At 41.5% G+C, this 26220-nt stretch overlaps 1 protein-coding gene across 2 annotated transcripts in view; it reads left to right on the top strand.

Annotated features, from left to right (window-relative positions):
• CCNY (cyclin Y) overlaps window positions 1–26220 on the top strand; it is a 290053-nt gene that overhangs the window by 223944 nt on the left and 39889 nt on the right. For both annotated transcript variants that reach the window (XM_037010329.2, XM_037010328.2), the window contains exon 4: window positions 22642–22742. In XM_037010329.2, coding sequence (XP_036866224.1) covers window positions 22642–22742 — 101 coding nt within the window. The remainder of the gene's footprint in view (window positions 1–22641; window positions 22743–26220) is intronic.

Below are 26220 nucleotides of genomic sequence, written 5' to 3'. Positions count from 1 at the left end.
GGTAACAGCAGCTCCCACTTGGGCACATTTTGATTACCTGAAGTTAGAGGTAACATTTATAATTACATTTTTACCAGATCATCTGTAGACCCCATTTCTGAATGTGGGCCGTGACTAAAATTTGTAATGTCATTTGTTGTTGAACTCTGGAATGAAGTGACTTTGCCTTTGTTTATAAACCTTTTCTGTTTTTTATGTGCTTTAGTGTGAATGATGTTGTTTCTTCTTCAGGTTTCTAAAGAATGTAGTTAGTACATGTTGCTAAGATAATCTACCCATAGGCTACTGTTGAAGAAAATGAAGCAGTGAGTTGTAGGTGGGTCATTTAAGGGGGGCAGTTGACCTCTCCTCCTCAGACAGTGGTAAGTCCAAGGGAAATAACTTCCACCAGGTGGAAAAGAAGGTGGGTTTTCTGCCTGTCAGCTAGCCGCCCATGTTAGTAAGTGAAAGGAGTAGACTTAGACAACATTGCCCAGGGCAAGAGTCACAGAGAATGGAACCCCAGGATGGAAAAGAGATGGACTTCACCTGGCTCCAAATAGGCAAGAGACAAATGATTGAGTGAAGGGAGGCTCCTTCTAAAAGAATTACAGGTTCTAACACTTGCATCTATTTGAGGATAAATCACTCTGGGGGTTATGACAGTAAGTAATCAGGGTGAATTATAAAGATTAATCTCTCTAATCAGTACCTATGCTTTAGGTGTAATTAGACTTAGCAGTTATAGGAAAATTTAACAACATTATGAGAGATTTTGAAAACGCTTGTGTAAAAGGCTTTATTTAAAATTTATAAGTTATTTAAAATTTGCCAACGTTTTGGCTTTGCTTTTTCTTTTAATTAAAATGTAAAGCTATGATTATAAACTGTGGGTGGCATAGTAGGTGTCTGGAGAGTGGAATCACTCTCCTGAAACTTAGGGAAAACTAATGCCTTTTACTTTAGCCTAATTTTTCTATGATATCCTCTTGCCACTTGGTGACAGCATTCCTAAAGTGAATTGATCATTCTAAGAAGCTAAAAAAAAATTGATATTAACCAGAGTGAATCAGGAGTTGAATGACCAGGCTCCCTTACCCTCATGCAAAACATGCAATATTTCTCTTAATATTGAGACAGGTGATAGTTCTAGAAACTCTGAGGGAATGAAGTAGAGAGTGTAACTTATCAGTTAAGCAAGAGTCACATTGTTAGCTGCACTTGGAGCCAACACAAGTTTGTTTAAGCCCTAGACCTACTGCCTGATAACTGGGAGACTTTGATGAAGTCTTGGAGTGCCAGTTCTCCTGCCACAGAGAGCAGGTCAGAATCCCTGTCCTCCTGACTCAGGCGATAAAGTGGGAAGGAAGGGGATCTGCAAACTAATTATAGCGCCATACAAATAACATTGATGATGTTAAAAGTTCTTGTCCATTAGAAAACAGGTAAATTCTGCTTAATTTGCCAAGTTCATTATGAGAATTGAGGAAGTCTGCCTGGTATTCTGAGTATGGATGTAGTTTTTTTCATAATTATTCAGGGTGGAATATATTCTGTTCAGCCACTTTTATGAATACTACTGTAGAGAGTTTTTGGTTCCCTTCACTAGTTAATTCTGAATTGATTTCTGCCTTTTGGATGGATTAGGAGTAGATCCTTATGAACTGGTGTCTATTCTGGTGATCCTCTGCATCTGTTGAGCCATACAAGTCAAGGAATGAAGTGTGATCCAGAAACTGAAATTTTAAAAAATTCGAATCCTCATTTTTGCCTTTTTGTAAGATTTGCCCTCAATTTGAGTTCTTAATAGAACTAAAATTGATAGAGCAGCTGCTCTATTGCCATCAATGCAGTATGCTTAGAGAGTCTGACAGTAAGATTTTAAAAATCTGGTAAGATTACACAATTCAACTTAGATTTTGAAATAATTTTCCATGTACAAGAACATTGCAACAATAGTACAGAGTATTGGATTTCCCACCTCACTAAAGAGACCTTTGATAGTCGGGTTCCCATACCACTCATTCCACTTGACACAAAGGATATTGTAATGGGGGAGATGGTTTTTCTCTCTCTTTAATTTTATTTGTTTATGTATTTGCAGCATGTCTCGAAAGATAATGCCATGCACACACAAGTGTTGATACAGATGAGAAGTCTGCGTAGGATGTCATTCCTGGAGTGTTTTGGTTATTATGTCTGTAGGAGACTTTCTCTTTCCTAATTTGTCCTTACTCCTCCTCACCCACCTCCGTCTCTTCATTCTGACACTCTGGGTATGAGGCACAGACAATGTGTGATAGTCTGTACAATGTGGGATAGCTGATGGTAGAGTTGCTGCCTTCTGCTTTTGTAGGTCATTTTAGAAACTACATTGTCCTTTTCAAGACACACCAATGAAGCCACCACCAAACTTATGCTCTGGTTTGTCCTAGAAAGCTCTCACTGGTGGTGGCCGAGCTTGAAGCCCTGATTTTTGTATGTGGTGTTGAGAGCTCATCCCTAACCATGCCAGCACAAAGCCTTAACCACAGCTGCTTGGGGTTCACATTGCTTGGCCCCTCCTGGGGCCAGGGGGAGTGGATCTCATGTGACCTCCATCTGTGACATCCGGCTCCTTTGTCGTCCTTTACTGAGAGCAGAGGGGCAGCTGTTCTCCTAGCAGCAGGACAGGCACTCTCTGACCTATGCGATGCCTCAGCCTCTTCACAATACTGTGTCATTTTTTACTTCACTGCTGTCCTGACTGCCTCAGTTTACAGCGTTGTCACCTAGCTCAGGGACTTCTAGAATAGAGTGGAGCAAAAACAGCAGGAGGTCTGAGAAGGAAGGGCCTTGTGAGAAAAGTCCTTCTAGCAGAGTTCCCATCCCCCAGCACCTCTGTGTTAGTCTTTTCTGTGTTATATATATGTACATACACAGATATATGTGTACATATATACATATGTACACATATCTATGTAGTTTTGAAATTTTTCACTTACAGAATAGTTGTAATAATACAGAAAATTCACATACACCTGTTACCCACATTCACCAGTTTTCAACCAGTGTTTTATTACTTCTGCTCATCTGATCATTATCCTGCATTTTTTCCCTAACTATTGGGGGATTAGTTGCCTATATCATGTCCTTTACCTCCTAATACTCCACTATTTTATTTCCTAAGAACAAGAGTAATTTGTGTAACCACAATATCAGTATCAAAATCGAGTTAACATTGGCACAGTCCTCTTTAGTGACTATCCATATGCAGACCCTGGGCCCAGTGGCCCCTTGGTGCTGCGTGGCATGGTTTCCCTGGTACTGGCTCCAGGCAGGAATCACACATGGCATTTTGTTGGGGCCCCTCAGTCTCCTGTAATCTGCAGAGATCTCTGCCTTTAATGGTGTTGACATTGTTAAAGAAATGTAATGCGCCCTTTCTCTTTCCCCGCCCTTATTCCTCCCTTCCCACCCATCCTTCCCAGTCCCTTTCCCTTTGGTAACTGTTAGTCCATTCTTGGGTTCTGTGATTCTGCTGCTGTTTTGTTCCTTCAGTTTTCCTTTGTTCTTATACTCCACATATGAGTGAAATCATTTGGTACTTGTCTTTCTCCACCTGGCTTATTTCACTGAGCATAATACCCTCTAGCTCCATCCATGTTGTTGCAAATGGTAGGATCTGTTTTTTTCTTATGGCTGAGAAATATTATATTGTGTATATGTACCAAATCTTCTTTATCCATTCATCTACTGACGGACACTTAGGTTGCTTCCATATCTTGGCTATCGTAAATAGTGCAGTGATAAACATAGGGGTGCATCTGTCTTTTTCAAACTGGAGTGCTGCGTTCTTGGCATAAATTCCTATAAGTGGAATTCCTGGGTCAAATGGTATTTCTAATTTGAGCATTTTGAGGAACGTCCATACTGCTTTCCACAATGGTTGAACTAATTTACATTCCCACCAGCAGTGTAGGAGGGTTCCCCTTTCTCCAGAACCTTGCCAACATTTGTTGTTTGTCTTTTGGATGGTAGCCATCCTTACTGGTGTGAGGTGATATCTCATTGTGGTTTTAATTTGCATTTCTCTGATGACAAGCGATATGGAGCATCTTTTCATGTGTCTGTTGGCCATCTTAATTTTTTCTTTAGAGAACTGTCTATTCAGCTCCTCTGCCCATTTTTTAATTGGATTGTTTGCTTTTTGTTCGTTGAGGTGCATGAGCTCTTTTATATTTTGGATGTCAACCCTCTATTGGATCTGTCATTTATGAATATATTCTCCCATACTGTAGGATACCTTTTTGTTCTATTCATGGTGTCCTTTTCACCTTGATATAGTCCCACTTGTTCATTTTTGCTTTTGTTTCCCTTGCCCAGGGAGATATGTTCAAGAAGAGGTCACTAATGTTTATGTCTAACAGATTTTTGCCTATGTTTTTTTCTAAGTTTTATGGTTTCATGACTTACATTCAAGTCTTTGATCCATTTCGAATTTACTTTTGACTATAGGGGTAGACAGTGATCCAATTTCATTCTCTTACATGTAGCTGTCCATTTTTTTTTGTTTGTTTGAGAGGGCATCTCATATTTATTGATCAAATGGTTGTTAACAACAATAAAATTCTGTATAGGGGACTCAATGCACAATCATTCATCAACCCAAAGCCTAATTCTCAACAGTCTCCAATCTTCTGAAGTATAACGAACAAGTTCATATATGGTGAACAAGTTCTTACATAGTGAATAAGTTCTTACATGGTGAACAGTGCAAGGGCAGTCATATCACAGAAACATTCGGTTTTGATCATGCATCATAAACTATAAACAATCAAGTCAGATATGATTATTCATTTGATTTTTATACTTGATTTATTTGTGAATGCCACATTTCTCCCTTATTATTATTCTTTTAAATAAAATCCTGAAGTGGTAGGTAGATGCAAGATAAAGGTAGAAAACATAATTTAGTGCTCTAAGAGGGCAAATGTAGATGATCAGCTCTGTGCCTATAGACTAAGTATTAATCCAAGCTAGAGAAGGGCAACAAAACATTCATGGATGCAGAAGATTTCTCTCTAAACACGTGGGGTGAGGTTCTAAGCCTCATCTCTATTGATCCCCAATTTCTCACCTGATGGCCCCCCTATAACTGTGCCTGTCTTAGGTTGTTCCTCCCTTGAGGAATCTTACCTGTCTCTGTCTTCCGGGGCCATACAGGAAAATGTAAAGTTGGTAAGTGAGAGAGTAGAAATAATCTTGGAACAGGTTAGCTTTTTACTTCTTTGCAGATATATGCCCTGTGGCTTCTATGCCCCCAGCATTTGTCTTGAGGTATCTTTACCACTTGGAAGAATTATGATACTCGGTAATTTTCGATATGAGGCACGAAATCTACTAAAGGGTTGTAATTAGGAAGGAAGAAGAAAAGCTATAGAAGTAGCAGACAGAAGAAAACATGGGAAGATTGATTATTTCTTTGACATAACTTCTTGCAGAGTAACATAAGCATGTATAGGTTTTAACAAACTACTAATTAAATTGCATACACACACTAATAGAATAGGAATACAGATATATAACAAAAGCAGACCTACAATTACCAGCCATATCCAGTGAACGAAGAAAACCAATTAGGTAACCTAGGCATTTATGAAAACTTATTAATGATATGATGGATATTGTCTAACTGAATTTGAATAGTTTGAGAAAAATCAGACAGATTAAAACAACACATTCCTGGGAACTGTTCACATCCCATATGTTCTTTAAACAGTAGATAGTTTAGAGTTGCACGATTTTGGAGCACTGCAACTTGCACTTCTCCTAATTCTTGTTTGAGTTCCGACAGTATAGATCTAGTCAAATTTGTTGTTTTACTGTATGCACAGACCAGCTTAGATAGCTCCTTCTTCATTCCAATGGCAAGTCCGGGAACCGGTGGGATGAATGCAGCTACAACTGCAGCAGCGCCAGGATCTTTGTTGAAGTTTTTTGATGTTCATCTTCTGGAATGACTCTTCCAGAGAATGTTGATGTTGGAAGTTCTTCATATTGTATCATAATTCATTTTCTGTGTAGCCAAATTAGGTTTAGATCCTCTGTATAAAACAAAAACAAACCCTTTGCCCACACATTGATATAACCTTTATACCATTGTGAAGAACCTATTGGAGATCATCACACAGGAACTGCTTTTTTTTTTAAGAGAAAGGAATATTATCAGAAAAATGTACTGCCAAAGCTGATCATCTGACACCCTTTAAAAGATCAAAATTAAGGATATGTAAAGCATGCATTAATCGTTGATTTGCAGTTAGTTTTATCCTATCAGGGAGTAATCCCCCTTTTCTTTCTCTTTTTTTTTGTTATCATTAATCTACAATTACATGAAGAATATTATGTTTTCTAGGCTCTCCCCTATACCAAGGCCCCCCCACAAACCCCATTACAGTCACTGTCCATCAGCATAGCAAAATGTTGTAGAATCACTACTTGTCTTTTCTGTGTTGCACAGCCCTCCCCTTTCTCCCACCCCCCACATTATGCATGCTAATCTTAATACCCCCTTTCTTCTCTCCCTCCTTATCCCTCCCTACCCCACCCATCCTCCCCAGTCCCATTCCCTTTGGTACCTGTTAGTCCATTCTTGGGTTCTGTGATTCTGCTGCTGTTTTGTTCCTTCATTTTTCCTTTGTTCTTATACTCCACAGATGAGTGAAATCATTTGGTATTTCCCTTTCTCCACTTGGCTTATTTCACTGAGCATAATACGCTCTAGCTCCATCCATGTTGTTTCAAATGGTAGGATTTGTTTTCTTCTTATGGCTGAATAGTGTTCCATTGTGTATTATGTACCACATCTTCTTTATCCATTCATCTACTGATGGATACTGAGTTTGCTTCCAATTCTTGGCTATTGTAAATAGTGCTGCGATAAACATAGGGGCGCATTTGTCTTTTTTAAAGTGGAGTGCTGCATTCTTAGGGTAAATTCCTAGAAGTGGAATGTCTGGGTCAAATGTTAAGTCTATTTTGAGCATTTTGAGGAACCTCCATACTGCTTTCCACAATGGTTGAACTAATTTACATTCCCACCAGCAGTGCAGGAGGGTTCCCCTTTCTCCACAACCTCGCCAACATTTGTTGTTGTTTGTCTTTTGGATGGTAGCCATCCTTACTGGTGTGAGATGATATCTCATTGTGATTTTAATTTGCATTTCTCTGATGACAAGCGATATGGAGCATCTTTTCATGTGTCTGTTGGCCATCTGAATTTCTTCTTTAGAGAACTGTCTATTCAGCTCCTCTGCCCATTTTTTAATTGGATTGTTTATTTTTGTTGAGGTGGGTGAGCTCTTTATATATTTTGGATGTCAAGCCTTTATCGGATCTGTCATTTACAAAAATATTTTCTCATATTGTACGATACATTTTTTTTCCATTGATGGTGTCTTTTGCTGTACAGAAGCTATTTAGCTTGATATAGTCCCACTTGTTCATTTTTGCTTTGGTTTCCCTTGCCCTGGCCGATATGTTCAAGAAGAGGTCACTCATGTTTATGTCTAAGAGATTTTTGCCTATGTTTTTTTCTAAGAGTTTTATGGTTTCATGACTTACATTCAGGTCTTTGATCCATTTCGAATTTACTTCTGAGTATGGGGTTAGACAATGGTCCAGTTTCATTCTCTTACATGTAGCTGTCCAGTTTTGCCAGCACCATCTGTTGAAGAGACTGTCATTTCGCCATTGTATGTCCATGGCTCCTTTATCAAATATTAATTGACCATATATGCTTGGGTTATTGTCTGGAGTCTCTAATCTGTTCCACTGGTCTGTGGCTCTTTTCTTGTGCTCGTACCAAATTGTCTTGATTACTATGGCTTTGGAGTCGAGCTTGAAGTTGGGTAGTGAGACCCCGCACTTTATTCTTCTTTCTCAGGATTGCTTTGGCTATTCAGGGTCTTTGGTGTTTCCATTTGAATTTTTGAACTATTTCTTCCAGTTTGTTGAAGAATGTTGCTGGTAATTTGATACAGATTGCATCAAATCTGTGTATTGCTTTGGGCAGGATGGCCATTTTGACGATAATAATTCTTCCTCACCAGGAGCATGGGATGAGTTTCCATTTGTTAGTGATGTGTTTAATTTCTCTTAAGAGTGTCTTATAGTTCTCAGGGTATAGGTCTTTCACTTCCTTGGTTAGGTTTATTCCTAGGTATTTTATTCTTTTTGATGCTATTGTGAATGGAATTGTTTTCCTGATTTCTCTTCCTGTTAGTTCATTGTTAGTGTATAGGAAAGCCACAGATTTCTGTGTGTTAATTTTGTATCCTGCAACTTTGCTAAATTCTGATATTAGCTTTAGTAATTTTGGAGTGGAGTCTTTAGGTTTTTTATGTACAATATGATGTCATCTGCAAATAGTGACAATTTAACTTCTTCTTTACCAATCTTGATTCCTTGTATTTCTTTGTTTTGTCTGATTGCCGTGGCTAGGACCTCCAGTTCTATGTTGAATGACAGTGGGGAGAGTGGGCATCCCTGTTTTGTTCCCGATCTCGGAGGAAAAGCTTTCAGCTTCTCGCTGTTCAGTATGATGTTGGGTGTGGGTTTATCATATATGGCCTTTATTACGTTGAGGTATTTGCCCTCTATTCCCATTTTGTTGAGAGTTTTTATCATGAATGGATGCTGAATTTTGTTGAATGCTTTTTCAGCATCTATGGAGATGATCATGTGGTTTTGGCCTTCATTTTGCTGATGTGGTGTATGATGTTGATGGATTTTCGAATGTTGTACCATCCTTGCATCCCTGGGATGAATCCCACTTGGTCATGGTGTATGATACTTTTGATATATTTTTGAATTTGATTTGCTAATATTTTTTTAAGTATTTTTACATCTACATTCATCAGGGATATTGGTATGTAATTTTCCTTTTTGGTGCGGTGTTTGCCTGATATTGGTATTAGGGTGATGTTGGCTTCATAGAATGAGTTTGGCAGTGTTCCCTCCTCTTCTATTTTTTCGAAAACTGTAAGGAGAATGGGTATCATGTCTTCTCTGTATGTCTGATAAAATTCCTAGGTAAATGCATCTGGCTCGGGGGTTTTCTTCTTGGGTAGTTTTTTGATTTCTGCTTCAATTTCTTTGCTTGTAAGTGGTTTGTTTAGATTTTTCTGTTTCTTCCTTGGTCAGTCTTGGAAGGTTGTATTTTTCTAGGAAGTTGTCCATTTCTTCTGGGTTTTTTAGCTTGTTAGAATATAGGTTTTCATAGTAGTCTTTAATAATTCTTTGTATTTCTGTGGAGTCTGTAGTGATTTTTCCATTCTCATTTCTGATTCTGTTGATGTGTGTTGATTCTCTTTTTCTTTTAATAAGTTTGCCTAGAAGCTTATGTATTTTGTTTATTTTCTCAATGAAGCAGCTGTTGGTTTCATCGATTTTTTTTCTGTTGTTTTATTCTAATCAATTTTGTTTTATTTCTTCTTGATCTTTATTATGTCCCTTCTTCTGCTGACATTAGGCCTCATTTGTTCTTCTTTTTCCAGTTTTAATAATTGTGATGTTAGACTATTCATTTGGGATTGTTCTTCCTTCTTTACGTGTGTCTGGATTGCTATATACTTTCCTCTTCAGACTGATTTTGCTGCGTCCAACCAAAGTTGGGGCTTTGTGTTGCTGTTGTCATTTGTTTCCATATATTGCTGGATCTCAATTTTAATTTGGTCTTTGATCCTTTATTATTTACGAGCATGTTGTTAAGCCTCCATGTTTGTGAGCCTTTGTGTGTTCTTTGTAGAATTTATTTCTAGTTTTATACCTTTGTTGTCTGAAAAGTTGGTTGGTAGAATTTCAGTATTTTGGCATTTACTGAGGCTTTTTTTCTAAACTAGTATCTGGTCTCTTCTGGAGAATGTTCCATGTGCACTTGAGAAGAGTGTATATCCTGTTGCTTTGGGATGTAGAGTTCTATAGATGTCTATTAGGTCCATCTGTTCTAGTGTGTTCTTCAGTGCCTCCTTGTCCTTACTTATTTTCTGTCCAGTGGATCTATCCTTTGGGGTGAGTGACATGTTGAATTCTCCTAAAATGAATGCATTACATTCTATTTCCTCCTTTAGTTCTGTTAGCATTTGTTTCACATATGCTGGTGCTCTTGTGTTGGGTGCATATATATTTAGAATGGTTATATCCTCTTGTTGGATTGAGCCCTTTATCATTATGTAATGTCCTTCTTTATCTCTTGTTACTTTCTTTGTTTTGAAGTCTATTTTGTCTGATACTAGTACTGCAACCCCTGCTTTCTTCTCTCTGTTGTTTGCCTGAAATATGTTTTTCCATCCCTTGACTTATAGTCTGTGCAAGTCTTTGGGTTTGAGGTGAGTTTCTTGTAAACAGAGTATAGATGGGTCTTGGTTTTTTAACCATTCTATTACTCTGTGTCTTTTGATTGGTGCATTCAGTCCAGTTACATTTAGGGTGATTATTGAAAGGTATGTACTTATTGCCATTGCAGGCTTTAGATTCGTGGTTCCCAAAGGTTCAAGGTTAGCTTCTTTAGTATCTTACTGCCTAACTTTGCTCGCTTATTGAGCTGTTATATACACTGTCTGGAGATTCTTTTGTTCTCTCCCTTCTTATTCCTCCTCCTCCATTCTTTATATGTTGGTTGTTTTATTCTGTGCTCTTTCGTGTTTCCTTTAACTGCTTTTAGTGGGTAGTTGATTTTATTTTTTGTCTTTATTTAGTATTTGGTTGGTCTGCTTTCTTTGCTGTGATTTTATTTTCTCTAGTGTCATCTGTTTAGTCTTAGGAGTGCTTCCGTCTAGAATAGTCCCTGTAGAATACCCTGTATGGGTGGTTTGTGGGAGGTAAATTCCCTCAACTTTTGCTGGTGTGGGAATTTTTAAATCTCTCCTTCATATTTAAATGATAATCAGGCTAGATACAGTATCCTTGGTTCAAGTCCTTTTTGTTTCATTGCATTAAATAAGTTGTGCCATTCTCTTCTGGCCTGTAAGGTTTCTGTCGAGACGGCTGATGATATCTTGATGCTTTTTCCTCTATAGGTGGCCTTTTTCTCTTCAGCTGCCTTTAAAACTCTGTCCTTGTCCTTAATCTTTGCTATTTTAATTATTATGTGTCTTGGTGTTGTCCTCCTTGGGTCCTTTCTTTTGGTAGTTCTGTGCATTTCCGTCGTCTGTTCAATTATTTCTTCCCTCAGTTTGGGGAAGTTTTCAGCAATTATTTCTTCAAAGACTCTTTTTGCCCTTTTTTCTCTCTCTTCTTCTTCTGGTACCCCTATAGTGTGGATATTGTTCCTTTAGGATTGGTCACACATTCTCTTAATACTATTTATTTACTGGAGATCCTTTTATCTCTCTCTGTATTTTAGCTTCTATGCATTCGTGTTCTCTGGTTTCTATTCCATCAATGGCCTCTTGCATCTTATCCATTATGCCTATCAATCTTTCCAGAGTTTGTTTTTCTTCTGTAATCTCCTTCCACATGTCTGTCATCTCCCTCCTGACTTCATCCCTTAGGTCTTGTATATTTCTCTGCATCTCCATCAGTATGTTTATGATTTTTATTTTGAATTCTTTTTCAGGAAGACTGGTTAGATCTTCCTTCTCAGTTGTTGTCTCTGTGATCTTTGTCTGCCTCAAATTTTGCCTTTTCATGACGATAGAGATAGTTTGCAGAGCTGGCTTGAGTGATGGCTGGAAGAACTTCCCTTCTTGTTGTTTTTGTGGCCTTCTTCTCCTGGGAGAACAGCGACCTCTAGTGGCTTGTGCTGGGCAGCTGTGCGCAGATTGGGCTTCTGATTTTTGCCTGGCTGCAGTGGAGTTTATGTCCGCTGTTGCTTTGGGTGTGTCCTGCCTCGGGCCGCTCCTCTGATATGGTGGAGCTGCTTCGGAGGGGGAGCAGATGGGAGGCTATTTATCACTGTGAGGGGCCTCTGAGCTGTCCTGCTATGTAGGGGTTTAGGGTGCCCGGAGTTCCCTTCTGCTGTTCTAAGTGTCCGAGAATGCTTCCGTCCGGTTGTGGGTACCCTGTCCCTTTAAGACTTCCAGAAAGCACTCGCTTTTCTTTGTCCCTGGGGCGCCGACTGTAGGGACCCGCTCACAGTTCTTCCTGTCCTGTTTCCCTAGTATCCAGGAGTGCATGCATGCACTGTGTCTGCGATTCCGTGCAGATGGCTAGGGCTGGCTGTTTAGCAGTCCTGGACTCCCTCTCCCTCCCCACTCTGACTCCTCTCCTCCCACCGGGAGCTGGGTGGCGCTCGGGTTCCACCAGGCCAGGGCTTGTATTTTACCCCCTTTGCAAGGTGCTGGGTTCTTGCAGGTGTGGATGTAGTCTGGCTGTTCTCCTATTTCTTCTGATCTCTCTTTTAGAAAGAGTTGTCTTTGTTGTATTTTCAAGAATATATCTGTTTTTGGGAGGAGATTTGCACTGCTGTCGTCACGCCACCATCTTGGCTCCAACTCCGAATTATTTCTTCAAGGACACTTTTTATCCCTTTCTCTCTTCTTCTTTTGGTACCCCTATATTGTAGATGTTGTTCCTTTTGGATTCGTCACACAGTTCTCTTAATATTGTTTCATTCCTGGAGGTCCTTTTATCTCTCTCTGTGTCAGTTTCTATGCGTTCCTGTTCTCTGATTTCTATTCCATCAATGGCCTCTTGCATCGTATCCATTCTGCTTATAAATCCTTCCAGAGATTGTTTCATTTCTGTAATCTACTTCTAGATGTCATCCCTTAGCTCTTGCATATTTCTCTGCACCTCCATTATCATGTTTATGAGCTTTATTTTTAATTTTTTTTTCAGGGAGATTGGTTAGGTCTGTCTCCTTCTCTGGATTTGCCTCTGTGATCTTGGTTTGTATCAAATTCTTCTGTCTTTTCATGGCGATAGAGGTATTTGTGGGGAGCTGCCATGTGTGTTGGGTAAGAGAAAGTCCGTTCTTGCTGCTTTGTGGCTTTTCTCTCTTGGGAGAACAGCCACCCCTAGCAGCTTGTGTGTGGGTAGCTGCTTGCAGGTGGGGTTTCTAATTCTTGTCTGGCCACTGTGGAGCTCCATGGTGCCTGTGGGCGTTGCTAGCCTCAACCGCTTCTCCAATATGGTGGAGCTGTGTCAGAGGGGTAATGGGCAGGGGGCTGTTTATCTCCATGAGGGGCCTCCAAGTTTGGCTGTCGCCCTGGGGTTTTCAGCCCCCAGAGTTCCCTGGGATTCCCAGGTGCTAGGCCAAGTGTTCCAGGACGCTTCCGTCCAGCTGTGGGGTCCCTTTCCCTTTAAGACTTGCAAAAAGCACTTGCTTTTCTTTGTCCTGAGAGTGCCCGCTGCAGGGACCTACTTGCAGGGTTTACTCTCCTTTTTCCCTAGTATCCAGCTCCCCATGCACGCACTATGTGTCTGTGTTCTCAGTGCAGATGGCTAGGGATGGGTGTTTAGCAGTCCTAGGCTCCCTCTCCCTCCCCACTCCGACTCCTTTCCTCCCGCCATGAGCTGGGGTGAGAAGTGCTCAGGTCCCGCCGGGCCACGGCTGGTATCTTACCCCCTTCACGATGCGCTGGGTTCTCACAGGTGTGGATGTAGTCTGGCTGTTGTCCTGTGTCTTCTGGTCTCTCTTTTAGGAATAGTTGTATTTGTTGAATTTTCAAAAATATGTATGGTTTTGGGTGGAGATTTCCGCTGCTCTACTCATGCCGCCATGTTAGTTCCCTGGGTTTTTTTTTTTATCCATTCAGTGACTCTATGTCTTTTGATTGGTGCATTCAGTCCATTTACACTTAGTGTGATTATCGATAGGTATGTACTTATTTCCACTGCAGGGTTAAGATTCGTGGTTACCAAAGGTTCAAGGTTAACTTCCTTACTATCTAAGAGTCTAACTTAACTCACTTACTATCCTATTACAAACATTAACTAAAGGTTCTTTTTTTCTCCTCCTTTTTCTTCCTCCTCCTTTCCTAATATATTAGGTATCATATTCTGTACTCTTTGTCCATCCCTTGATTGACTTTGTGGATAGTTGATTTAATTTTGTATTTGCTTAGTAATTAATTGTTCTACTTTCTTTACTGTGGTTTTATTACCTCTGTTGACAGCTATTAAACCTTAGGAACACTTCCATCTATATCATTCCCTCCAAAATGAAGTGTACAGATGGTTTGTAGGAGGTAAATTCTCTTGGCTTTTGCTTATCTGAAATTGTTTAATGCCTCCTTCATATTTAAGTGATAATCTTGCCATATAAAATACTCTTGGTTCCATGCCCTTCTGCTTCATTGCATTAACTACATCATGCTCCCTTCTGGCCTGTAAGGTTTCTACTAAGATGCCTGATGATGGCCTTATGGGCTTTCCTTTGTATGTGATCTTCTTTCTCTGGCTGCCTTTAGCAGTTTGTCCTTATTCTTGATCTTTCCCATTTTAATTACTATATGTCTTGGTGTTGTCTTGCATAGTAGGGTTTGTTGTGTTGGGAGATCTGTGCACCTCCATGGCCTGAGAGACTATTTCCTTCCCTAGATTGGGGAAGTTTTCAGCAATTACCTCTGAAAGACACTTTCTATCCCTTTTTCTCTCTCTTCTTCTTCTGTTATCCTTATAATGTGAATATTGTTCCTTTAGGTTGGTCACACAGTTCTCTCAATATTCTTTCATTCTTAGAGATCATTTTTTCTCTCTGTGCCTAAGCTTCTTTGCATTACTATTCTCTAGTTTCTATTTCATTTATTTTCTCCTCCACCATATCCAACCTGCTTTTAATACCCTCCATCATGCTCTTCAACGATTGGATCTCTGACCGGAATTCATTCCTGATTTCTTGAATTTTTGTCTACCTCCATAAGCATGTTATGGTTTTTATTTTGTACTCCATTTCAGGAAGATTCATTAGGTCGATGTCATTTAAATCTTTTTCAGGAGTTGTATTCATAATTTTTCTTTGAACCAGGTTCCTTTGGTGTTTCATATTTGTATATGGCACCCTCTTGTGCCCAGAAGCTCTACTCTCTGGAGCTGCTCAGCCCCTCAAGCAATGTCGGGGGTCACAGGGGAGCAGTATTGGTGCCTGAGGGGAGGAAAGAGCTCTTCTTGCTTCCCAGTTGCTATGCCTGTCTGCACTGCCTGAACCAGGGGGCCGAGCACACCGGTATAATCCTCTATGGTTTGCATTTGTAGTTGCTGTATACAGGTCTTCCCTCTGGTTGGCCTAAAAGCTTGCCGGTTTGGGATCGAGGTCAGCGTGGCCAGGAGAAAGGCATGGTAGACTGTGTATCATGAAGGGGGTCCTTTTAGCTGTGTTGCCAGCCAGGGTTCTGGAGTGCCTGAAGATCTTGAAAGCTCCCAACCTGCTGGTCAGAGTTCACCTGGACAATTTTGTCTACCTGTCATTTCTCCTGAGCAGTAAGCTCTGTGCAATCTTTGCCCCTTTAGCAGCCCTCTTACTATTAGAAAGTCTCTCAGACTGTCCACCTTTCTTTTGTCCCAGAGCAGCCGTATATGGATCCCTGCTTTCCACAAGCAGCTGAAATCTCAGTCTCTCCAGGAATTCTGCCTGTCTTAGCTTTCCAACCTTGTAAGCACGAGAGTATTATGTAAGCACCAGGAAATGTAGGTTTTGCTCCCAGAGCAGATCTCCAGAGTTAGGTATTAGGAAGTCCCAGGCCTCCACTCCCTCCCAACTCCATTTCTCTTCCTTCCGCCGGTGAGCTGGGGTGTGCGATGTCCTTGGGGCCTGCTGGGCCACAGCTTTGGTATGCTACCCTGTCCCATGAGGTTTATTGTTTTCTCCAGGTGTATGCAATTTGGCACACTCCTCTTTCCTGTTGCTCTTTTATGATTAGTTGTATTAATTATATTTTCATATTACATGGCGTTTTAGGAGAACACCTCTGTCTCACCTCTCATGCCTCCATCTTTAATCCTCTACTTGTATCTGAAGAGATGTTTCTTAAGAGTAACGTGGTGTGCAAGTGTACTTTATTAGGAAACACGTGCGCTAGGTTCTGTTTCTTCTCATGCATTTTGGCTATGTGAGGCCAAGTCACCTAGAAAGGGAAGAGTTATCACCTGCCTCTGTCATGCAGGCCATGTATGAATGCCAGTGGAGGTGGATGTGTGGAGGCCTTTAAACATCTGTGGTGTGCAACTATTTGGCACATTTAAATGGCAGGCTTACTAGGTAAATGAACAAGAGTGCTCAGAGTAGAAAGAAACTTGAATTTTTTATGTTTTGGGCAGGTTTAACCCATTGTTTAGTCTTTTCATAAATTAAGCATTTTAGGACCGATATTGGATAAGCATCTGCTCTGCCTTTTCCCCCCTGATCCTACCCCAATAATGGCCACGTGGAATGTGCCTAACCATTACATTAAATAAATGAATAGTAGAAAATGATATTTTAGAAAATAAACTTCAGTTTCTTCTGTGGCTGCAGAGAGTACTCAGGCAGCAGTGAGCCCTGGTTTAGTTGCTGTTCAGAAAAGAAGCCTCTTGAGGGAGGTTGGGTAGCCCTGCATGCCACCCTGTGTGCCGTCACACCCTGCCTTGTACAATGCCAGTCCTAAAAGATATGTTCGTGGATTTTACCTCAGAGGAAAAGCTATGATGGGGAGAAGTACTCCTCATTACATAGTTAGTGCACTGAGCCACAGTGAAGCCAGGATTTGACCTGGAATTGGAGCAAATTATGAATGTGATTGTTTTGTTATGACAGCATGCATGACTCACAGAGCAAAATATCTCTTTAAATTTGGTATTTCCCCAGTTTTTGTTCTTGAGATCCAATGTTGGTTTATTTTTCTGCCTTTGTAGTGTAATGATTTTATTACATACTTCTGTTCTTCATTCCATGAGTGTTTGCTTTCCCTGCTGTAAAAAGTTGATATTATTCACAGGCATCTAGTCTTCCTTGTCTTTCCACAAAATATTGGTTTGTTAACTCCTTGAGGTTGTGGAAGGTTTTGGAAGGATGATGAAGGAATGAAGGAGCTTCCTTCTCTCCTACCCCTGGAGATATCTCCCAGCTGTGAGCTCTTTGCCCTCTGAAAAGTTCTCTAGTTGCACAGACCTTGGGATCTTACCAAATGGCCTTGTGTCCACTCCATATTAGCTATGTGACCCCGTGGTTTTGAGAGACAATCTGCATGCTGTGAGTGCTCAGGTGGTGGCAGGTAGTGGTCATGGGCACCCCAGCTGCCTTCCACTCTGTCCTCTGTCCCCTTTGTGTTTTATGCATCAGGCCTTCATTTATTGCTTAATGAGGGAATGCTTGTGCAAATTCCATTGCTTTGTGCTCTGAGGAGGCTGCACACAGAATCCAGTTTTCTTTATCAAGGTCATGGTTTGCTTTCCTCATAATTAGAATTTTAAAAAAATTTTGGAGTTTTTATTTTTGGAGAGTTCATTTATATCATTTGTTAGGACAAACTTTCAGAAGTTCTTTTCTGCTAATGACTTTGCCTCTTATTTTTTAATGCTCTACTTTTATTTGGTCGTAACAAACCCCAAAAAGTAGTAGGTCAGTTTTATCCAGTCCTTGAAAATGGAAAGTTAGAGCACAGAGACCAAGGTCATTGATTTAGTAATGCTCCTTGAGCACATCCATGTCTTGGTTGTCCAGGCATTATCCATGTAGCCTGTACAGCACAGTACCACCACAATGAGGGTAGATTCTGCTCTCCATATTGTACCATGAAGACATTGAAGCCTGGGAAGGCAAAGTATGGGGTGACCTTATAATGTATTTCACAAAACAGGACACTGTTGAATATGAAAGAGGTGCTAGTGCCAGTTACTCCCAAACAACAGGACAAACTGGGACTGTGCCCAACCAACAAGCCTGGGCATATGGTCATCCTATGTAAGTAACTTGCCCAAGTTTCCACTGGCAGAACTGCATCCCAAACTCCAGGCTTTCTGACTCAGCTGTCCTCATGCCCTGCCTGTCCTGGAGTGTCCAACTCCCATTAGGTAACTCCCATCAGGACCACAAGAGCCCCTTTGTTCTGTCCCTGCCATGGCCCACTGCAGTGCATCCTGCAGGTGTCATTATTCACTGCCCATGGCCCACGCCCTGGTCTTATGCTCCTGCTTGCCAGCTTGTTGATACAAGGCACCTTCCTTTCTGCTGTGGTAGAAAGGCATGGACTTTGGAGTCAGACAGATGTGTCTTTGATTTGGCTTTGGGAACATTATTCCATTTATTTCTCTGACCTCCTTGGACTCACCTGTAAAAGTACAATTCTGCCTGCTTGCTAGGTGTTTGTGAGCTGTGAGTGAATACATGTGAAATATCCAGAACACTGTTGGCTCATATATGATGGCTATGAAATAAAAGCTGTTGTTGCTGTCATGATTTAATCATGTCCAGGTGTAGCAGTGTACATAGAAGAAGTGGAGAGATGAAGAGATGGCGAGTGTCCCCCCTCAGTGGGGAACCTCAGGATCATCACAGTGACATCAAAGAAGACTGTCCAGGGAGGAATGAACCTAGAGGCAGGCTGGTTATCACAGCAAAGGGTAGAGAAGTGATGGAGGCCATTTGCATGTTGTAGTGGCTGGAGGAATGCAGAGGAAAGATGATTCAGGAGGTAGAATCAGTAGTGCTTGATGTAAGGAGAGCAGTGGAAAGAGATACCAGAGATCGAAGAATATGTTCTAGGTTTCTGGTTTTAACCGTCATACTTGAACAGAAGAGCAGCCTGGTTTGCAATTGGAAGTGCCCCTAGGGAACACTGCAGTGCGTTGGTGAGCTCAGGAGAGAAGTCAGCCCAGAGAGCCCTTCTGGGTCGCAGCTGGTTTGGGTGTGGGTCGCAGGAACAGGGTGCAGAGGCACAAGTGAGGAGGCTGTCACGCTCCAGCCCTGGTCTGCAGGAGGTGGGGCTGGACCCCTAGGACAGGGGATGCAGCCCCACAGATCGTTGGCCAGGGAGGAGGAAGCAAGGCTGTGAGTGGGCGCTGCCCACGGGACCTTGGTTCTCTGCCTGTGGTGAGCAGGGATGGCAGGGACAGAGGACAGAGGCTGGAACATTTGGCGGAAGACCTCCTGATTATGGGGAAGGGTCCAATGGAGGGCTTAGCCCTGTACCCCTTTTTTCTTGTCCTGCACTTATACTGTGTGTGTGTGTGTGTGTGCACACCTGTGTGTCTACATACCTTTATCTGACAGACATCCAGCTAAAACAATACAAAGGGATAATCTCATTATTTGGGGCCCAGGAGAACTCCTCAGTAAATCATCTTAAATACACAGCCCAACATTTTCTGTGTTAGTGGATCTGGATGTAAATAATCAATTATTTTATACTGAAGCCAGTATGTGAATAGGTGGATTGGTTCTAAAATTTTATTATTCTATGTATTTATAATTCAATTTGTAAAATATAGATTATTTCAAAGACAAAACTTTTATTTCCTTAGAAATAACCCATTGGGCTTCTTGCTGTTTGGCTCCCCTTCTAGGCAGTTCATGGTTGACTGTAGTGTCTGTCACCAAGAGAGACACATCTTGGTAAAACCCGTCTGGTGTTATGCCCATCCTTTTCCTTTCTTTAAAACATTGTCGTAGGTATTTTCTTTTGTATGCTTGCACTAAAGTGTTAAAAACATGAGGCATAAAAAGCATTCCTGTCACTTTTTTGATAAGTTTAATGTATTTTTTGCTTAACAAGTACTGATGTAATACCTGTGTGCTGGCCCTGCCTCAAGCCCTTCACAAATACTGGCCCGTCCACCTACCTGTGAGGCAGGGCCTGTTGTTTCCATCTCTTCTTCACAGAGGAGGAGATGGGGGTGCAGAGAAGGAGGCCAAGTGTCTCACCAAGGGCCCAGAGCTAGTTATGGCCTTGGCCGAGTCATACCTGCAGTTGGGGCTCCAGCATATTCCTAATGGCTTGTCTCCGGCATGTCATGTGGCCATTATTTATTGGCAAAGATTGGAAGATTCTCTATGTGTCACATCACACATACAAACATACTGATTTTTCAGAATCATGAGACAACTAAAGTAATGTAATGTTATATAATATTAAAATTGAGCATAAGCAGCAAGTCCTTATTCAAAATACTTAGAATAGCACTCTTCCATGTGTATGTGTCTGATGCTACAGTGGCATCACAGAGAGTTTTAAGCTGTTGACGTCACAGGATACACATCGATGCCTGTCAGGAGGTGCTGGTGCCTGGCCGGCTTTCCCTTCCCTCTGCCACGCAGGATGGTTCAAAGCAGAAACCAGACCAGGAAAGCAGTCCAGGTCAGGAGCTTTTCTACTGGAGGAATTCCAGTTATTTCAGCTTGTTAGTGATGTGGATTTTAGATCAAGGGAAGTTTACATTCTATGAGTTGTGCAGTCTTGACATTCAATTAATGCCCAAATGAGATTTTAGAGTGATGAGACACCCTGAAACAAAAGATCTTTGTAACTTAACACTTAGGATTTTTATTCATTTAGAAATTGTTAAACAGTTTGAAAGCTAAATTGGCCTCTGCCTAGCAAATTGAGGGCTTTGGCACACAAGCCCTCAGTGCTGGAAGGCTTTGCTATCCTTTCCCCTCCCTCTCCTGGAGATTGCCAGGCAAGGACTGGCCCCTCCGGGAGGCTGGTTTTGATCTGTGGGGACTGTGTGCTGTGGGCAGCTCCTGCCTGTTAGTTCACATAGGTGGTTTCTTAGATTATGAAGAGATGTACTGTGCTCACTTGAGTGCATCTCTCATCTCTCCTTCTTGACTCTGGTGCTTATAGTTTCTCAGGGAAACCACTTATTTTTGTGGTTTCCATCACATTTTAATCCAGAAGAAATTTGTGTTAGAGGATATAGTTGAAACCTCATAAGAAATGCAAGTGAATTATTACTGTCCTTTTGCTAAAATGTTGCGATTATTCCCAAAGTTATCCTTTATCTCTAAAAATTCGTTAACACATCAACTAATTTTTGAGGTTGTTTTGGGGTTAAACATGTTATCTGTTGAATTCTTGTTTGTAGTAGATTTTGCTTTGATGGGGAAAATGTATGATATTTTTAAAGCTTGCCATCCATATTAATAGCTCTTAATAGGTTCTGAGATTTTAGTGTTTCTTGGGTGACTTAAATATCATTGCTACAAGAGCTTAAAAATAATTGTTCTTAATGCCTTTGGGTTGTCTTAATAAGAATGTTGTGATTCATTTGATAGATGTGAAAATGCTGTGTTAAAATTGACATTAAAGTTTTCTTTGTGCTATTTCCCTAAACAGGCACAGAACAATATGAGCTAAAGAAGGGAGGCCCAAGAACAAGCCTTGTTGTTTGAATTTTCTGGCTAGTTATTTCCTTCTGACATATATGCATGCACTCTATATAAACCAGTGCTTGGGAGGGTTATGACGCTTTGGGGGCACAGTGTCCTCTAGTGGTGATTTAAATAACTGGACACTCCACATAGTGATTATCCTTTATTATTTCGTTTGAGGGGAGATTCTGTTTATAATGTCATTTTTGTATTTCTCAGTCTGTTAAATATTTCTGTAACTCTACTACAGAGGAAACCTTACTAAGTAAGTAATTTTTAAAGTATCAAACAGGGCATTTGTTCCCTGGCTTCAAGGTTTCCTTCACCATCATCTGCTGTGGTTACTAAGGTTCTGTTGCAGCAGGGCAGGTGCTGCATGCAACCTTAGCATCCCTCAGGGCTTCTTTATTATATATTGGTTGCTGAAAGTGACACTTAGACTATCAACACAGTACCAGGCAAGTGGAAACTTGTTTGGGTGATTTTATTTTTTTCATAACTTTCTTTTGAGCAAGAACTCTCCAGATGGATGTCTGCTAATCATGTAACCCACATGGTTGCCCAAAGTCTACTTAGTACTCAGTTAGATGTCATCAGTGTACAATTTAATCTAATACTTTCTTTACCACTACCTTTCAGAAGTAATTCTCAGTTCTCAAGTTTTTTATAGCTCAAAATTTATACAGTTGTGAAAGAACCAGCCATACAACAGAACAGCCACATTACCTGAAGGTCACTCATTGGTTGTATTTTCAAAAGTATCAGATAATCTTTCCCTGCCAAACATATTTTGCCCTTAAAAAGGAATACTTCCTCCCTCCTTTCCTCCCTCCATGCCTCCTTCTCTCTCTCCCTCCCTTCCTTCCTTTTTTTTATAACTTTACCTCTTGAAATTCAAGCAGATTAGTCGGGAGATTCTAAATTTGTATTGGCTGCATTATCCATGGCCCCACATTAACTGTACCCCCAAAATAAAGGAAATGTACAGTGGTCTCTTACCTTGATCTTGGTGCATAAAACAAGGATGCTGCCTTAATTAGGGGCTTTCATGGCATAATGAGCAGTATAGTTCTTGTTTCACACAGGCCCTGAGGCAGGTGATTTTTGTGGACCCTGCAACACATTCTCTCGTGCATATGTAAAGAATGTGCTGTACTCTTGGTGAAGCAGATTTGAGACTAAGAGTGGTGGTGGTGACTTTTACATGTGGAAGAACAAGAAATTTCATTGTATGAAGAAAGTATTTTGTATTGTTCTTGCTGGTAGCATTAACATTTCTTGCTAAGAAATTTTTCTTCTGTGGTCTGATCTCAAGTGTAAGAGGATGATGTTCCTTGGAAGAATTTTGAGCCCTGTTTAATTGTCCTTGTCTTGTTGCCATTGTTTTCTAGCATCCTCCAGGACAAATAGCAAGGAAATACAGCTCCTGCTCCACTATTTTCCTAGATGACAGCACAGTCAGTCAACCAAACCTCAAGTATACAATTAAATGGTGGGTATACAGATTTTTGCTTATCTGAATGCTTTTTCTGTTGTTGAACCTGACAGAACTGACTGGTTGTGGAGTCTGGGAGGGGTAAGATCGGGCAGCAGGAGGCTATTGCTGTTCAGGAAGTCTTTTTAAAAAGTGATTTTGTTACTTAAAATGTATTCAAAATATTTACGCACATTACTGTTTACATAAAAGTAGTTTTATGTAAAAATATCAAAATTATTTAAATGTAGATTAAAGCATATTTTTTATTCCTGTGCATACTTTTTGACTTCCCACTTTTTAGTAACGCCATCCTGGCCCAAGTCTGCTAATCTTTTACCTTTGGAATAGAGAAGGGCCGTGTGATCCCAGTTGAAGACTTGTGGCCACAGTAGAAAGCGGGCCTGAGGGAGTGGAAGAGTCTGTGCCCGCAGTCGGGAAGCTGGGTTCTGAACTTGGCTCTCTCACTAACGGGGAGGGCTTGGGTAAGACCCTTCTCTGGGGCCTTATTTTCAAGAGTAGTTTAAGGGAGAAGGGGTGTCTTTAGATAAAATCCCTTCCCCTTGGGCTTTGGTTTCCTTATTTTAAAAGGGGAAGGAAGAGGGAAGCAACACTGGCTTTTCCTATAATGTCTCCACCAGCATTTGACAATTAACAGACTTTGACAGAGAACACAGGATGCCTGGCTTGCTGGGGTCTCCAGTCATCTGCTCAAGTGTGAACAATTGGGCTGTTTTATCTCTTGACTTATTTAAGAAAGTACATATTGAACAACAAATCCAAGTTGGCACATATGTGTTTACATTTCTAAATAAGAAGCATTCTCTGCCAGTGGGGCCAGGATTCCAGGCATAGGAATCCAAGCCTGAAGGTGACTGCATGTGACAGTGATCACAGCCTCAGTCTGGCAGTGGGGACTTTGACATCTTCTATGGACAGTGTCCACTCTAGGAGGAGGTGGAAGATTGGCCCACTTGGTGGGAAGTTGCCATCTGTCCTGTAGGGCTGCATGTTTCTGAGATCTGAATGGAAATGTAGCTTCTTCCTTCATTATTTTGCATCTAAGGATGTGGTAAAACCCAGTGGGCAAAAACCCCAACGGGCAGTGATTACAACTGGGAAAAGGTATGTTATCTCATAGCTCCACAGTGTGTGAACTTGGCTGAGCCACTTCCTACCCCTAGCCTGAAGTTTATGGCAGGAGGTAGGCAGAGTAGTACCTTCTGGAAGTACTTTCTAGTTAGCAGCTGTGGAGAAGAGTGGAAAGCCCTGAAGACCTATGTGCCATGTGGCTGTTGGCATCTGCATTAGCTCTCTAAGGAGCCCAGAAGGAAAGCTGCTAACTTCCCTTTAATCCTGGGATCCCCTTCATGGGACAGAGGCCAAGTGCACACCTTCACATCCAGAGCCAGTGGAAGCTCTTGGGGTTTACAAATGGATCTGACCCAGTTGCTTGGTGCTTCCCCTTTGGGTGACTTAAAATGGCCACTGGTTGTGACACAGACACTTAGGAGCCTGGTGGGAAAACTGGGTGATGATGTGATATTTCAGTGTCAAGTCTGGGAGATGCAAGCACCCAGCCCAAATGTGTGTCTGGGTCAGTCAGTGGTTCCAGCCCTGGCTGTACCTGAGAGTCACCTGGGAACTTAAAACACCCCGGTGTTTGAGGTCCCACCCTGCAGATTCCATATCTGGATTGTTAACTCCTGTGCCCCTGCTCCCCACCCCTCAGGAGATTCTAATAGGCAGCCTAGGCTGGACCCCTGGTGTAAGTGGGCAGCAAGTTGCCTTGAAACTTTGAAACAAACTGCTTTAAGCTACTACATGGAGGGAAAAGCAACTGAGAGCTGCATCAGTTAAGATAGCTCACAGCTGAGATGGAACATCCAGTGTGGGTACCACAGCTTCCTTGATTCAAAAGACCTCTCTCTGCACCACCTGAATTTGGTATTCTCCACTCAGTAGTTCAGCTGTTTTTAAAGAAGTGCTCTCTTTTAAAAAATGTGCATGTTGGACCTGGACCCTGATTGAAGTAGTACCATCAGAATTGTTCTCCATAAATGCCCACATCTCACAAAGGGCTTGCTAATAAGCTAAAGAGTGAAAAACTTTTTGACATGTTAGCAGACCTGGTTGAGCTTCAGCACAGGGCAAGGGGAAGGGGCACTTGAGTGTCCGAAAGGAGGAAGAAGGACCCCAAATCTGAATGCCCCTCTGTTCTAAAATTTTGCCTAACCTTTATCCTACACATGAGAGGAAGGTGTTTTCCATTTTTTGCTCTCTCTGCCTTCCCTAAATTCAAGCCCTCTTGGTCCCCTCCCCCCAGACATTAAAAACAAATACTAAACCCATTAATATAGTAGCTCCACTTCATTGTGGGCATAGTGAGCCCTGAACTCACTTCCTGAAAATTCAGTGTGATCTTGTTCTTTGAGAAAATGCTCTGAGTTCTAAACAACTTATTTCGAAGCTGGTTTTTAAACATAAACCCCTCCGAAAATTGGGGATTGCCAAAATGAACAGACATGTTTCCAAATTCTAGTTGGGGAATAGGTGGAGGGTTGAGTCCTGTTCTAATAGTGAGAGAAAAGTTTAAGTATAAAAAGTTAGGGCAGGTACTCTGTGCTCATGCTTTCCGTAGGCATTACTTCTTTTTTGAGAACTTGATTGTCCCAGCTTTCCCCAAATCCCATCAGCTGTGGTATGAATTCAGAGTTTGCCACCTTCCCCTTCACCCCCCACAACACTCCCAAATCCTGGAATGAGCATAGGAATGATGAAAAAGGGTGGAGGGCAGTGAGGAGCCCCATTCACACAGCTGGCTGAATCAGCTGTGGCCCTTGGCCTCTGAGGTCTGAGAGCAGCTCCCACCTGCCCCATCTCCCTGGTGCTAGAACCCATCACCTCTTGATCTTCAGAAGTCTTGGAGGTTACAGGCTTTCCTGACTTAGCTCTAGGTAAGAAGTAAGACAAGTGCGGGCCAGAAGTCACAACTGTTTTCTTGGCCAAGAAAATAGCATTGCTTCCTTCTCAGCTATGTGGCAAAGCAGCTGAGCAAACCCTTTGGTCCAAATGTGCTTTTGGTTTGGCTCCAGCCCATCCTTGGTGAGATGTCATCATTTTTTGAGGACATGGCAGACCTGGAGTGAAGCCTGAAGGCCCGGATTGACTGACTTGGCACTTGACTGCCCTTTGCCCCCAGCAGACACTTCTTTCAGGATAAACAGTTAAACCGTCCTGTGAAGCCATGCTGTGCATGAATCCTCAGCTTGGTTTTCTCTCTTTCTGGGATGTAACCTTGAGTGAAAATTGCCTTACGGAGTGGCCCTGTTTTTCATGGAAGTCTAAGGCCATGACAGTGTTCAATTTGGCTTTGGGCCCAGGAGATACAGGATAGTGACCGTAGGACCTTGAAGATTTTTCACTCAATCTGCAGAAGCCGGAAGACCTTCTGAGATGAAATTGTTCATAGGGGAATAACAGTAACAGTAACTTT

The sequence above is a fragment of the Manis javanica genome, chromosome 2, assembly GCF_040802235.1.
Source record: "Manis javanica isolate MJ-LG chromosome 2, MJ_LKY, whole genome shotgun sequence".
Classification (NCBI taxonomy): Eukaryota; Metazoa; Chordata; class Mammalia; order Pholidota; family Manidae; genus Manis; species Manis javanica.
This window is presented reverse-complemented; position numbering and strand designations above follow the sequence as displayed.